The sequence below is a fragment of the Ursus maritimus genome, unplaced genomic scaffold (genome assembly GCF_017311325.1).
Source record: "Ursus maritimus isolate PB19 unplaced genomic scaffold, ASM1731132v1 scaffold_14, whole genome shotgun sequence".
Classification (NCBI taxonomy): Eukaryota; Metazoa; Chordata; class Mammalia; order Carnivora; family Ursidae; genus Ursus; species Ursus maritimus.
The window spans coordinates 69540886-69555815 of NW_024423786.1; the positions used below are offsets into that span (position 1 = coordinate 69540886).

At 63.0% G+C, this 14930-nt stretch overlaps 1 protein-coding gene across 1 annotated transcript in view; it reads left to right on the top strand.

Annotated features, from left to right (window-relative positions):
* PEMT (phosphatidylethanolamine N-methyltransferase) overlaps positions 1-12826 on the top strand; it is a 76291-nt gene extending 63465 nt beyond the window's left edge. Inside the window, 5 exon segments of the mRNA XM_040630162.1 lie at positions 6728-6873; positions 9344-9455; positions 12210-12284; positions 12530-12564; positions 12567-12826. Of these exon segments, the coding sequence (XP_040486096.1) occupies positions 6728-6873; positions 9344-9455; positions 12210-12284; positions 12530-12564; positions 12567-12799 (601 nt within the window). The 3' untranslated portion in view covers positions 12800-12826.
* Positions 12827-14930: the final 2104 nt, after the last annotated feature.

Below are 14930 nucleotides of genomic sequence, written 5' to 3' on the forward strand. Positions count from 1 at the left end.
CCCCCCCCCCCCCGCCCCCCGCGCTCCGTGAAAGGAAAGTCCCACTCCTGCCTTTGGATATGCAGGCCCACCTGGCGGGTGCCGTCCGGGACCCTGGGACGGAGTGCGTGTCACGGCAGCCTGGGGAAGGGGCAGGTGCCCTGGGCAGCCTCCGCTCTACTCCCGATGTGTGGGCCTGGAGCAGGTCACTCTGGCTCTCTCTCGGTCTCCTGGTCCTCTCCCAGGAGGCAGTCATCCATGCTCACTGACTGGCTCCTCACGGAGTGTGTGGCCACGCAGGGGATCCCAGGCTGAGCAGCGGTGGCCCTGCCCTGGGCACCGTCCTATAGCAACGTGGATGGGGCGCTGACGTGGTCAGACCTCCAGCTCCACTCGGGAGCCAGTAGGAAGTGGGTAAAGGAGGGACCACTCTGCTTGGATGCCAGCAGGAGGCAAAACGCTCCAGGCCCCAGGGCCCTGGGCCCCTGATGGGGGAGCCTCCTTCCTCCATGCCCCCAGCCCAGCACTGTGGGTTCCTAGGAGACCAAGGGGACAGGCGCCCTGGCAGCCCAGCTGCAGACCTGCATACACCAGCAAAGACCTCCCTGGCTCATTCTTGCGTCCGGTGCCCTGGGAGAGCTGGGAAGAAGTCCGCTCATGCCCAGCTTCTTAGAGTTCATAGTTCCTCGGCTCTTCCTCCTCCCTGGCCCCTCGGTATTACCATTGGCCTGGCCCGGGGTCTGCCTTCCGGCCCATGACTTTTCTCCTGGTTGGACCGGCCACCCCAGGAAGCTTCTGCCAGGAGAGGGAACATAATTGCGGGCAGGACTGTTTGCTCTGCTCTCCTTCCTGGTCGGCGGGCACTTTCCCTCCCCCCCCGCCTTTTCCCACTTGTCCTTCCCTCTGCCGCATCGAGTGATGGCAGGTGCGTGGGGCTTCCAGAAGAGGCTTGTGAGAATCCTGCCTGTAGCCCTCTGCACCCCCCCATATTTCTCACACGTGCCTTCATTTGATTCCTGGAGGTGTGTTTTCTTTTTCTTTTGTGGTAAAATACACATAACGGGAAATTCACCGTTTAGCCATTTCAGAGTATACAGGTCAGTGACAGTTAGAACACTTGTAATGTTGTGCATCCCCTTTTGTCTAATTCCAGAACTTTTTTACAGATCACGGGCCTGTTAGAGCCCTGAGCACGGGTGTCAAGAGACCGCCGGGCAGCGCGTCTGCCACGCACGAAGCCAGGGCCCCGCAAATGGGGTGGATGGGGACAGTTCGCTGCCAAGGAGGGCTGTCAGAAGGGGCAGTGAGAGCCCGGCCAGAAAATGGGGGGCTCCCCCAGGCTCGGGGAGTGTGGGAGGGCTCTGATCCTCGTTGCGGTAGGCCCTCCGCGGCCAGTGCCTTCAGTGCTCCAAGGCATGTGGTCCTCCCCACAGCGTGGGGCTTGGCTTTTTCTAGGCCAGCGGGAGAAAGTCCCTCTGACTTCTCTCTGACCTCCAGACCCTCTTGGAAAGGTTCCTCCACTCCATCCCCCTGGCCAGCGTAAATCTCTTTTTCCTTGAACTGTAATTACGTCTGGAAATGCCCTCACCTGTGTTGGCGGTGCAGCCCACACCCAGGGGGAGGGATTCTGCGGGCCTGCGCTCCGGAGCCCCGTGGAGGTCCGCCTGCCCCGTGGTGGAAGGGAGTTCCAGGCGGAGGGGGCAGGAGGCATGGGTGGGGTCAGCCTTAACTCCACAGGTCCTGCGGACGTTGGGGGTTTGCCTCGGGGAAGGGCCTCAGTTAGAGGTGGGATCTGCACTGGAGGTGCTCCAGGAGGGGGAGGCTGGCGTAGGAGGCAGGTGGAGGCCGAGGCCAGAGCCAGGGAGCAGCCAGAGGTCCATGCAGACTTAGAACCTGGAGATTGGGCAACTGATTGATGTGGGAATGAGGGGGTCCCCTCAGGCACCTTTTACCCCTCGAAGCCTAGAGTTCTGTGTATCCTGCTTGGGCCCGTGAACTGTGGGCGGGGCCTGTGTTGGGACCTTTGGAGGCAGAGGCCTGAAGCCCCTCAGTGCAGGCAGGACAGGTGGGGGCAGATGGAGAACTGGCTGCCTGACCAGAGAGGGGGTCAGGCAACCTGGGAGAGGCTACTCTGAGGCAAAAGGGGCCTGGCTGTGGGATTTCAGGTAGGCGGGGGTGGGGGGTGGAGAAGACACAACCCTGTGTGTCAACAGATGTTGGGGTCAGGGCCCAGGTAGAGGGGGTCTTCCCCTCCAGAGCAGTTGGGGCCAAGGACTTCCAGCTGGGAAGGCAGACATAGGACCCTGCCCACCCACCTCCCCACACTGACGCCCGCGAAGAGGCTGGTTATCAGCCAGGGCTCCTCTCCTGCCCCGCCCCCACCCCACCTGTTTCCTTATTCGCAAGATAAGACGGACCCTCTCTTGACTGTGATGGGTTTTGGAAACACTTTGAAAAGGTGATACGTTCATTCAACGTACAGCCTCCGAGCCCTAAATTCTCATTGTTGGACGAATTTGTAGGGGGTTGCATAGGTGAACATTTTTGTTTTGTTCTGTTTTAGGACACATAGGTCTATTTAAATATAGACTAGGGAAAAATAAGCCAATCCCCAGAGACCCATGTTCATGGACAGTTTGCGTAGTATGGAACCATGAGGTGTGTGCTAACCTAAGCCCGAGAGGTAGACTGTAAAGCAAATGCCACTCAGATTCGCCTGGACGGCTGGGGAGGACGCCCTCAAAGGAGCGAAGTTTGTCACTGCCGGTCCGTCGCAGACAGACGCAGGAACAGGCCTCTCGCAGGGCTGTGGGCGCCACGTGTGGCCGAGCCGGCTGCCTGGCATGTGGCCGGGACACAGTGGGCTGTGACACCCTCTCCTCGCCTCCACCGCGGGTTCCCGGATTTCAGGGGAGCAGAGCGCAGACATCCTCAAGTCACACTGGTGACCGAAAGCTCAATCCCAGTTTTAAAAATAGAACCCGAGACAAATGGATGCGTCTCTCCTCTCCCACCCCTAGTGCGGAATCTTTCCAAAGGAAATTGCCTCCTGTTACTTCATTCTATTACGGAGAGCGTGGCTCACAGAGCCACTCATCCCTCCATTAATTTTCTGTGGGGAATGGACTGTGCCTTCCTGGCTTAATGCAGGAGCAAGAACACCACAGATCACCTGATTGGGGCCGGGCCCTGCCATTCCAGGAACCCTGACGCCTGTGGGTGTCTGAACAGAACCCCCGGGAGGGGCCTTGCCTGCTCTCTCTGCTGACCCCAGACAGCGGCCCCATAGTGCTTTGTGGGGAGTGGGTGCTGAAGGAGTTGGGAAAGTGCTTCCCCTTGGGCCTCTCCCTTCCTTGTTCCCAAAGGCGAAGGAATAGAAAGGGAGGCGCAGGTGGATGGAGGCCCGGGTCCAGTCTGGGGCTGCGCCCCGGCCACTTCAGGGCCTTCTCCTCCTCATCGCTGGCCCCTGATCTGCCCTTTCTTAGGAATCTCCATCTGCTTCCAACCAGATGGCTCTAAGTGCGAGGCCGTCCCCCTGGGAAGCTGCTTCCGGCCAGCACGCCAGAGGTCAGAGGCAGAACTTTCCATTTTCATCTGCGCCGTGCTGTGCGCACTCAGGGTCAGCGACTTGCGTGCTTCTTGGATGATGCGAGTGAATTCTGGCGGAGCGTGACCCTGAGGCCGGGTTCTCTGGAACCCTGTATCTGGGCCCGTCAGGGGTGTGGCTGGGCTGGGCGCCCCGGCCCCGGGGCACTGGCCCCACTGCTGCCGCCGCTGACGCTCTCTCACTCTGCACCCCTGCGGCAGTGACTTCCCACTCACCAAGCGCAGGGGCCAAACGACCCCAGGGCGAGGTCTCTGCCTCGGGCTGCTTGCACCCCCAGCCCCTGTGCTGGGCTCTGTCCCCAGCCTTTGCTGGGGCTGTTCCTCTTTCTGGAATGCTCTCCCTGCCCATGCCCTTCTCCTGGGGACTGTCTTCATCAGATCTCAGCGTAAGCCTGGCCGTGGCCTTCTGGGCTCCCTGTCCCGAGTGGCCGTCCTGTGGCACGCCATGCTTCATCACACGGTGTCACCCTGCCTTCACACCTCTGTCCTTCCCACTGCCCACAGCCCCATGGGCAGAGCGTGACGCGTTTCGAGCTTCCAGAGTGGGTGCAGCCATCGGCTGCGGCTCTGCACAGAGAGACGAGGGGTTACCGTCACTGTCATACAGAGGCAGAAACCAAGGCTCCGGGCAGCCAAGACTGTCTGAACATCGATGCGGCTCTTCTGCCAGGAGCCTTCAGTGGGCTGCCTTGAGGGCCCCCAGAGCACTCGAGGCAGACGGGTATGCTGAGCTGGCCAGAGGGTCCCCGCCGTGCCTCATTTCCCTAGATTTGGGGGCCAGGGGTCAGCCCAGGCAGGGAGGAGCGGATACCAGCGCTATGTTGAGGGAGGGAGAGCCCAAGAGCCGGGCAGGGGGCAGGTACCCTAGTCTCCAAGAGCACGGGGGCCTGAGCCCCATCCCCACCCACCCCTCTTTGCGGATACATAGACATTCTCTGCTGGGTGGTCAGTGGTTGCCAAGGAGCCAGGGGCCTGCAGGTGAGCCCCGCTCTGGGTGGGGCAGCGAGCCTTGCCGGGGCCACACCCTCCTGCAGACAGCAGAGGGGGAGGGTGCCGAGGCTGGGTGCTGGAGCTCCCTGCTCCGGGGCCTAGCTGCTGGGTCTGCGCAGTTGAAGGTGTGCCCGGCTCACAGGGGCCGGTGGTTTACCAGAAGGTCAGGTGAGGGCAGAGAGGGGTGGGGCAGGGGTGTGGTGAGCACGTACGACAGCAGGGTGTGCGTGACCCTGAGCCTGTGCCAGCAGCTCAGGCCGGCTCTGCAGGGTGGCCCTGAGCCCGGGCAGCAGGAAGGCTGAGGGAGGGCATTGGTGGGCGGAGAGCCGGGGGTGTGGGCAGCATGACCGGTGGCCGGCTGTGCCTTGACATATGTGCCGCAGCTGGTCGGGTCACCATGCCAGCCTCTGCCCACAGGCGGGGAGTAAGGCCGTGGATGGGGGGGGCTGCTTTCGCTCCAGCTGACGGATATCTGGTATAACCCCTCCCTCCTGGCGTGTGCCCGATGCCGGGGAGATACTCGAGGGAGGAGAAGCAGCCTCTGTTCTCCCAGAGCTGAAAGTAGTTGCGGAAGAACGTTGCGGGGAGGTGGTTTTTAGCTCTATATCAGGATGGTTTTACAACAATTTGAATTTGCCAGTGGAATGGATGAGTGAGGGTGGTGAACTTGTTCTGCTTGAAAGAGCCTTGTAAATAGAGGTGCTTTGTGGCGGATGGATGGATAGAAACAGGATAGGTGATGGAGGGATGCATGGGTGCATGGATGGATGGGTGAGTAGATTGGTAGGTTGATGGATGGAACGATGGGTGGAAGGATGGACACATAGGGGTTAGGACAATGGGTGGGTACGTGGACGGATGGAGGGATGGATGGAGGATGGACAGATGGGTGGGTGGACGGGTGGATGATGGAAGGATGGACGGGTGGATGATGGAAGGATGGACGGATGGATGGATAGAGGATAGACTGATGGGTGGGTGGATGGGTGGACGGATGGATGGATGGATGGATGGAAGGATGGATGGATGGAAGGATGGATGGATAGAGGATAGACTGATGGCTGGCCGGATGGTTAGAGGCTAGACAGGCGGATGGCTGTGCCGGTGGGTGGGTAGACAGTGAGCTGCCCTGCTAAGAGGTACCTGGTACAGAGTGAGTGCAAGCAGTTGTCCCAGGCTAGACAGGAGAGCTCCATGTCTCTTCTGAGTGTTAAGATCATGGGGGGTGGGGAGTGCACGTTAGGGGTACACCCATGCACTTGCTCTCACGTACATCCTTTCCTTTGCGTGTGTCCCCCCAGTGCCAGCCCCCCGCTGGCGAGGCAGCACTCGAACATGCTCCTGTGTACTAGCACGAGCCCAGCCGCTTTGCCCCGCCTGCAGCAGGCCTTCCCTCTGCAGTAGCCACTTGGAGAACCTGGGCCTCCAAGCCCACGAGCGTGGTCACTTGCCGTTTAACAAGGCCTTCAATGGCTCGGCCCCCAAAGGAGCTTGCTGGGGCCATTTTGGAGGTGGGAGGAAGACATAGGGGGCCTCTGAGGGGCCACCTGGGATGTGGCCAGCCCTCTACAGGGACTGTGGAGGCCGTGGAAGGGGTGGGCGTGCCCCGGGCTTCCGGGGGGCACCGCATCTGCCGGGGGTCTGGGATGCCGGCAGCACGTGAGGCATACGCTAAGTGCAGGGCCTCACGGCGCAGCCAGGACCATGCGTCTGTCCGTTTTGGAGCCACATTTTTCTCTGATGTCCTGGTTCTACCTGGACAGGAGTTAGTTTGCAAACGGGGGGGCCCTGCATGGATCTGGCCCGCGGGCACGCGGAGTCTAACGCGGTTGTCGTTCTTGCCTGTTTCTCATAATTAGGGGATTTTAAATACAAGTCATGATTTTTGGCTTCTCGGAAACTGAAAACTCATTGCGGTCACTTCCCTGGTGGCAGCAGGGGGCTGGGGCTGCATGGCAGCCCCCCTCGATCAGGTCCCCTGCGCCCCACCTGCAGCTGCCTTCCCTCGTTGGCAGTCACCTGCCTGGCCCCAGCAGACACTGAGTTTGAGAGCCCTGGACTGGCTGTTCTGGGGGTCGCCCGGGGGACAGAGGGTGGGAAGGGCAGGGCGGCCCCTCTCCGTGGCAGTGATCTCCTGACCCGCTTCACGCAGCTTCACGCAGGCCATGCTGAGCCAGCCCAAGATGGAGAGTCTGGATAACCCCACGGCCTACCGCACGGGCCTCGCGCTGCTGGGAGTGGGCAGCGCGTTTGTGATCTCCAGCTTCCTCGCACTGGGCTTCACCGGGACCTTCCTAGGTAAGACCCCGAGGGAGCCGGGGGGCCCTGAGCACACGCACTCTGGGTCCGGGGGGAGCAGGGGCTGGGTGGCTGCCTGCCCTGCCATCTGTGACATCTTCATGGGGAGCCCTGGGGGACCCGGCTGCCTCGTTGCTCTGAGGCTCCGGGCGCTTCCCCCCTCCAGGCCTCTGCCAGTCCGTGGTTAGCCTGGGAAGCAGGGCTCGCCTGTCTCATCCAGCCGGTTGGCTGCCAGGCCAGGTGGGATTGCCATGTGCTGCGTTTGGGCCACAAGCCAGGGCTGGTGCGGGTCTGCATTGGGTGGGGGTGCGGGGACGCTGTCCCTGCTCTGCGTTCCCCACTGCCTATGGCTGAGGGGCTTTCGGGCTGGGAGCCCCGGGATGCCTGGGCTGGAGGTCCTCATGACATCAGCAACTTCTAGCAACTTGGAAGCCCAAGAAGGAACGCAGCTGGGGGAGGCTGCAAGAGCAAGGCAGCGTTGGGGACAAGGACAGAAAGGAGGAGGCGGCCCACAGAAGGAGCCCAGCAGGCCAGTGGCACGTGGGAGGTGCCCACCCCTCTGATGGGCTGGATCAGGGGCTCCTGGGTCCTGCCCACTCTCAGCCCCCAGCAAACTTCGCAGACCTGGCCTCAATTTCCTCTGGCACCCAGGGCAGTCCCCGCGCCTTCCCCATCCGCCTGGGGGCCTCTCTGTCCGAAGTCGCTTGGGGCGAGGGGTACCGCAGGCTGCAGCGGGGAGCGGGGAGCGGGGAGGTGGGAGCTCTGAAGGCGCTGTGTTCACAGGCAGAGGAGACATGAGGGAGCAGCGCGTGCAGGGGTGGGGGGGGCGGGTTCTGAGCTGGGCCTGTCGCCCACCTACAGCAGCGGGGCCCCCAGGCGGGTTACGCCTCATGCTCAGGCCGGAGCTTTAGGGTGCCCAGTGCTCGGAGAGGGGCAGCAGACGGGAAGGTGGGAAGAGATGTTGGGAGCTCCTGGGTCTGCCTGGTGGGAGTGGGGCACTGGGGCGGGCGGGAAGGAGGCCCCGGGAGCAAACAGCAAGCTCCAGGGCGGGATGGTGGGCAGGTGGGCCAGTCCAGAGGTCAGGTGGGGGCCACATCACACGTGTCCCTGAAGGCCAGGCACGGCCTGAGGCTTCACTCCTGCGGAGGTGGGGGCCACAGGAGGCCTGGAAAGATCTCCTCCCAGCAATGAGGAGGTTGGACGGGGGTGGGGGGGGTCCTGGGGGAGGGGCAGGGTGGAGGAGTGGATCGCAGTGTCTGTCGCGCAGAGTGGGGGCCCGGGGCCACGGAGGGAGGAGGGGCACGGTCCTGTCCGCCTCGGGTCCTCTGAAGACCAGGCGTGAATAGCCCAGCAGCATGCAGGCGTGCCACCCGTGTGGGCAGAGAGCGGGGAAGGGGCCGTTGGGGGGAGAATGGCCTAGAGGAGCCAGTCAGGGTGGGTGGCTGGTGGGAAGGAGCTGGAAAATCCCAGTCACCAGAGCCCAGCTGCCCCCAGGAGAAGTGGCCGAGAAAGGCCACGGGGCTCTGAATGTAGGGCAGGCAGCCGTGTCCCTCCTGTGAGTCAGCCCCAAAGCGGGTTTCTGTGCCATCCACCTCCGGGCCCATGGCCCCTTTCCTGCCTCCTGGGGAGAAAGCCTTCCGCAGCCCCTCCGGCGGCTCCTGTGCCCCACGCACCCTTTGTCCCCAGACAAGGACTCCTCCCAGCTGCGGCTGCCCTACTTCTGTCTCAGATGAAGCTCTGAGGCACTCGTGGGGAGAGGAGGCTGGGGGACGCACGGAGCCCACGGCCATGCGGGCTGCCGGTGGGCCTGAGCCAGGCACGGTGTCTGTGCCTCTGTGCCCCTGAGAGTGGCCTCGAGGGGAGGCCTGGATGACGGAGCTGTCTGGGGTCGGCCGTCTGATGGTCATGCTCTCCGCTGTGACCAGCTGCTCTGGGCTGGTTGTGGCCGTCATCCCAGGGCTGACCTCCTGTGTGGGTGGCGGTCTGGGGTGGAGGAGCAGAACAGGCCCCCTCGTTTCCCCCCGGGGTGGGAGGCGCTCACCCAGGCCACATGTTGGGTGAGAAGGGAGGATCTAGGGGTGGAAAGAGGGGGGAGCAGACAGGCCTGCTTTCAGTCGTGGAAGAAGGGTCTCTTTCAGGAGGTGACGTGAGCCAAGGGAGAAGTGCCAAAGGAAAAAAGCTGCTGGCTGAGCAGAGAGCAGGGAAGGTGTCCCGAGCAGAAGGAACAGCATGTGCAAAGGCAGAGGAGAGGAGAGGAGCAGATGGTGGGTGGGAAGGCCCTCTGAGGCGTCTGTGTGCCTATGGCCTGAGTGAACCCACCCCCCGGGGTGTCCCTTGACGTGGTTAAGGCTGCTCCCCGGCTGGCCTGGAGCCTGCCGGAGGGCAGATCTCGTGGTGCCCACCCCGGTGTGTGGCCAGGAACGGTGTGGCCAGGCTGTGAGCCTCCGGTCCTGCCCCACCTTGTCCACAGGCGATTACTTCGGGATCCTCAAGGAGGCAAGAGTGACCACGTTTCCATTCAACGTCCTGGACAACCCCATGTACTGGGGCAGCACGGCCAATTACCTGGGCTGGGCCGTCATGTGAGTATCGGGCCTGCCGTGCGGGCTGGCGCCTGCGGTCGAGGGGGCAGCCTTCTGTCCTTCGCGCGGCCGCGGAAACAAACCACGTCCTAGAGCAGGGGGTCAGCCAGCTTTCTCTCGAAGGGCCGGAGAGGTGAGGCTCCCAGGCCACAGGCGGGGCGCCGCAGCTCACAAGCAGCNNNGTGAGACCGTGGGTGAAGGAGTGACTGCAGCCGGAGCCAGCCACGCTTCATTTATGGACACAGAAATTTGCATTTCATATACTTTTCATGTGTCATGTCATCATACTCTAGTCCTTTTTTTTTTAAACCACTTAAAAATGTAAAAAGCATTCCTGGCCTGCAGACCGTAAGCTGCCAACGGTGCACTTGAATGCGAGGGCGGGTAGGCCCCCAGCGCGTCCAGGGCTCGCGCTGTCCGGAGGCGTCGGGCGAGGAGCCGGCATCGGGAGCGCTGTGGGCTCTGGCGTTCTAACCATGCGCCCTGCGGAGCCCTTCCCGTTTGGCCGCTGTCCGTGTGAGGGCTCCTTCCATAGGCAGGTGTTTTGTAGAAAGTGTTCTGCTTGTATTGAACACTCGAAACCACATCCCTAGAACGTCACAGGTGCTCCCAGACACCAGGAAGGTTATGGGACATAAAGGAGTGAATCTCGAATGGTGGAATGTCAGGAGCGTGGTATTTTCTTGAAACCCCACCTTTCGGGGCAGCCCAGATCCGAGCGCTGGGCTATGAGTGCAAGGAGCTAGAGGGTCTGTGGGTCTGGCTGGGACCTCTCGCCCTGCCCCAGTCCCACCTCCAGACCAGACAGTCCCCTCGCCTGGACTTGGGCCGTGGGATCCCAGGGGGAAGGTTCCACGCCCCTCAATTCACCCACTCCACAGAGCATCTTCCCAGGGCCCACCCTGCAGCTTCTTGATTCTTCCTGCTGACCTCCTTTCCCTACCCCCTGCCAGCACACCCACTGTTCTCTCCCATTTCCACCCCCATTTGGTCTTTCCAAGCCCAACTTGAGTGTCTCCTCCTCCAGGAAGCCCTCCCTGACCCTTGGCTCCCCACCCCCCGACACACAGGTGCCTCCTCTGTGCTCAGATGGGGCCGCCAAAGGCAGAGCTCACATGTGGGTTCCCTCCGTGCCCCAGTGGGCTGCCTGGTGCCCAGGAGTGAGGAGTCACCTCTGCCTCAGGGCTGTCAGGCCATGGCTCTCAGGAACATGGGGCCCTAGGGAGGCCTGGACTCTCAGAGGCCCCCTCAGGAGGACATCAGCCACACGGTGATGAGAGAGGGCCTCCTCTGTGGCTCAGGACGTGGCCCAGCGTCTGAGAGCTCATTAGAGATGGGCCATTACCTGGGCTGCAAGACGCTGTCTTCCACTAGGGGCCCCACGGATGGGGCTTCCCGGAGCAACCGGGCATGCAGGAGCCCTGGTGGGCCTGGGTGGCAGGATTCCTGGGGGCACGAGGCACCGGGGCCTCCCGCTCTGTCCAGGTCTCACCTTCCCAGCTCCCTAGCCCGAGTGGGACACCCTGTCCCCAGGGTGTGCAGCCAGTTCCCTAGGCCCAGCCCTGCCACCATGTCGGGCTCAGGGCCAGGCTTGTGGGTCTGTCGGGACCTCGGTCTCCCCATCTGCAGGAGGAGACGATCCTTTCCACACGGGGTCATTAGGGTGTCAAGGTCAAGAGTGTGACAGCACTGGGCGAGGGGGGAAGTTTCATGTGGGTGGAATGGAGAGGGGGTGCCAGCTTGGCTCACGGTCCAGGGCCCGGTGTGGGGGCTGTCCCAGGGGTCGGTCTTCGCGACACTGTGGCTGCAGAGCCCTGGCCCCTGGCGCTGTCTGCCTGAGCTGCCTGCTGGCCAGTCTGCCTGGGTGGGAGTCCGGCCTGCTGCCCACCTCCACCCCAGCTCCTGCGGTGCCTGACTCGTGAGTGGGGAGGCTCTGCTCACCCTAGAAAACCAAACCAGGCCCAGTGAGTAAAGCCCCAGGAGGGCAGATTTCATTCCCGCCCCAGAAGGGTCTCTGTTTGGTGTTGGCACGTCCACCCGGCCGTGGCGAGCGGCGGGCAGCCCACGCTGCCCCGGGGGATGGTTCTAACAGAGTCCACAGAATGGGCGTCGGTCTTTGCTGTCCCTGCTGGGGTGCCCAGACGGACAGACAGACAGAGACAGTGTGAGGTCCTGGACGAAGGAGCGTGGATGGGGTAGAGGGTCCCTTCACGGTGCACACATGTCCTGGGGCCCGTGTTCCCAGCCAGCTCGGGGACGCTGTGCGGCCCCACGAGCCAGTTCCCCTCTCTCCTCCCGGCCATCCAGATGCTGCAGCGCAGCCCCGTGGAGCCTCGGGGATCCGAGGGAGCTAGAAAAGGTGGGACCAGCTGATGGCAGATGCCTCCCGGCTCTTCTGGCAGAGAGCCCACGAAGGGCCCACTGGATACTCCACATGCCTTTGGGGGGCACTGGACCCATTTCTAGAAAACAGCCTAAGGACACTGTCCGTGGAGGGCAGGTCCCCTGCAACATCGTCCTGTGAGAAAAGGACCCGCTTGGCCACTCGGGCGATTCTTTCCTTCCTGATTTCTTCCCCGCCATGGGACGTGAGGGGGCTGGGGACGTGAGAAAGGGAGTGTGGGCCCCCCTTTGAGGACTGAGCCAGCGCGGACAGGTGGTCAGCGAGCGGTCAGCGGGTCAGGACCCGGATGGCGGGGTCCCTGATCCGAGGGACAAGGCCGGGCTCGGGACCTGACGGCATCTTCTCCGCAGGCACGCCAGCCCCACCGGCCTGCTGCTGACCGCGGTTGTGGCTCTTGTCTACAAGGTCGCCGTCCTGTACGAGGAGTGAGTAGACACCTGTCAGAGCGCTGAGCGGGACTGGGCTGCCCGTCACCACCCGAGCAGCCCACAGGAAGCTTACAGCCGGCCCAGCGGGGCCTGGGGGGCCGGGCAGGCGGTGCCGAGACGTCCCGGGCCTCCTGCCCCACGCAGACACCCCCTTCTGTCCACGCTCCCGCAGGGGGGCACGGCCTGGGGCGGCGGCATCACCCCCGAGACCTGCTGACCAGAGCCTCTCCCCCTGCCCGCAGGCCCTTCACCGCTCAGATCTACCAGCAGAAAGCCTCCCCGTCGCACAAGAGGAGCTGACCGGGCCTGCGGCCACCGCGTTGAGCACCCGCCGCCTCCGGCCCACCCCGAGTGCCGAGCCCTGCAGTGGGGAGAAGGGCCCCGGCCGCCACTCGGTGTTCGTGCCTGGCGAGGGCCACTCCAGTGCCTTGGAAACCTCTACCTTGGGGGCCCTGGACATGCTGCTGTCTGGCCACCGAGCCCCCCGCCCTGCCGACCCCAGTACGTCCTGACTCACCAATAAAGGCACCCTGACGCCAGCATCCCATACAGCTCTCTGTCTGGCCCGGGGAGGTAGGGGTGGAGGGGAGGGAGTTTGGGGCGGTGGGGATGGGGCATTCCCCTGAGGGCTCCAGGCTGGGCTGGTGTGGCCCTCCTTCTCTCGGAAGCCTCTCAGACCTGAGGTGGGCACCGCCATCCACACTTGGTAGGGAAGGGACCTGCCCGGATGTCTGGGCTTCCTGTGCTGCCGGCCTCACCCCTGCCCCAATACCCCCTCTTCTGTCCCTTTCCTCTGGGGAGCCAGCCCGGCTTCAGGGTGAGTGTATCATCATACCACCCAGCGGCCCAACACCTCTATGTGCCAAGGAGCTGCCGTCCAGGTAAATGATCAGAGAGTGAAAAATACGCCAAAAATTTAAAAGCGACGTGAACGTACCTGGTGGGGCTGGGAGCCACTATTAGCCATGGTGGTGGGGGCCCTCTGAGGAGGTGACATTTGAGCTGAGACCCAAATGAGCAGAGGGAGCCAACGGGAGGATTCCAGGCGGTTGGAATGGCAAATGCGAAGGCCCTGTGGTCGGAACAAGCATGGGTGCCCAAAGCAGCAGGCTCTGAGGGACTGGGCGAGGGAGGACCGTCAGCCACAAGGTGCCTGGCCCCAGGGGGTCAGACCAATGGGTGGGCCCGGTTGGTGCCCCCGGGGCATGACCGCATTTGCAGAAAGCCAGACCATGAGGCTCATGCTCTCTGAACCCCAGGCCACCAGGTCCAGCCTAGATGAGCTGGCCTTGGTGACAGAGCATCTTTGTGGAGTGATCTGAGGGTTATCAGCAAAGTGCAAATGTGGTCACGTCGCAACCCCCTTGGGCCTATGAAGGGTCTGCCTCTGGATGGGAGTGTGCACGCCCCCGAGGGCTGCCACGGGGCCGGCCGTGCGAAGGCCCTGTGGCCAAGGAACGAGTGACGGCTACGTGTCTCCCCAGACTTGTTAGTGCCTGAGCCCGCGGAGGGAGGGGAAGGGGCAGGCCGGGCTGGACCGCGGACGTGGCGTGCTCTGGAGCCCTGCCCCGCGCTGGTGTCTCGAGAGCACCACACAGGCCAGGGTCACTCTCGTTTGGCGGCCGAGGCAGGGTGGCTTGTCCCGGAGGCACAGGTCTGTGCCACTCCAAGCTCACGCTCCCTCTCTCCCGCTGAGGGGGGAGGAGTTGAAGGGAGCTGGGGGCTCCCGGGGCCATGGGATAGGGCTTCCTGGGTGGGACCAGAGGACCCGGGCCCAGCACCCAAGTCTCCCCCCATATCCCCGGGCTGAGCTCGGCATCTCTAGTTAATGCTGACATTTCTCCACTTACTCCTCCTGGGCCTCGAATCGCCAGGAGGAACAGGCCATGCGATCCTCTGGGGCCTGTCGGTCAAGGCCGACTGCGGAGCTGAGTGCCCTGGGCCTGCCCGGCCCCAGCCTTATCTGCAGGCCGCCAGCTCTCGGAGGACACAGGCCGGGCCTTCCCCTGTGCACGCAGCTCTCAGAGCCCCCGTCTCCCGCGCTGTAAAGGGCCATGATACTCAGGCCTGCCTCGTGTATACAGCAGGTGTCTAGTGGTGCAGGCTGGGCGCCTCCCTCGTCACCCAGGGAGCTCCTTGGGCCCTTTTCTTTGATTTCTGGAATCCAGAGTCTATCTCAGGCCCAGGAGGCATCTAGTCTGATCTTACCCAGTGCTTCAATCCCTGCGTCTGCTTGCATACCCCTAGGAACAGGGAGCTCGCTCCTCCACAAGGACCTCTGCACACATAGCCTTTGAGGAGATGCTGGCATCCTGAAGGCTTTGTCAGGGCAGAAACGAGGAGCTCCAGGCAGCCTGACCCACAGGGCCACATGGCAGTGGGAAGAGGCCCTGAAAGGGTCTGCTGTGAAGGGAACGGAGCTCATGGCTCAAGAGGAAACCGGAGGACGGCCATGACCCGGGCGTGATGAAGGGAGCCTGTGAGGGGAATACGAGCTCTGTGTAGCTGGGCTCCTGTTCAGCGGTGGCTGTGGACCTGGAGAGGAGCTGCTAGGGGTGGGCTCGGGCCGGCGCCACAGACCTGGACACGCACGTTCCCGCGGAAGTACCCACTCACCTCTGCCCCCCCCCCCCCAATGGCCCA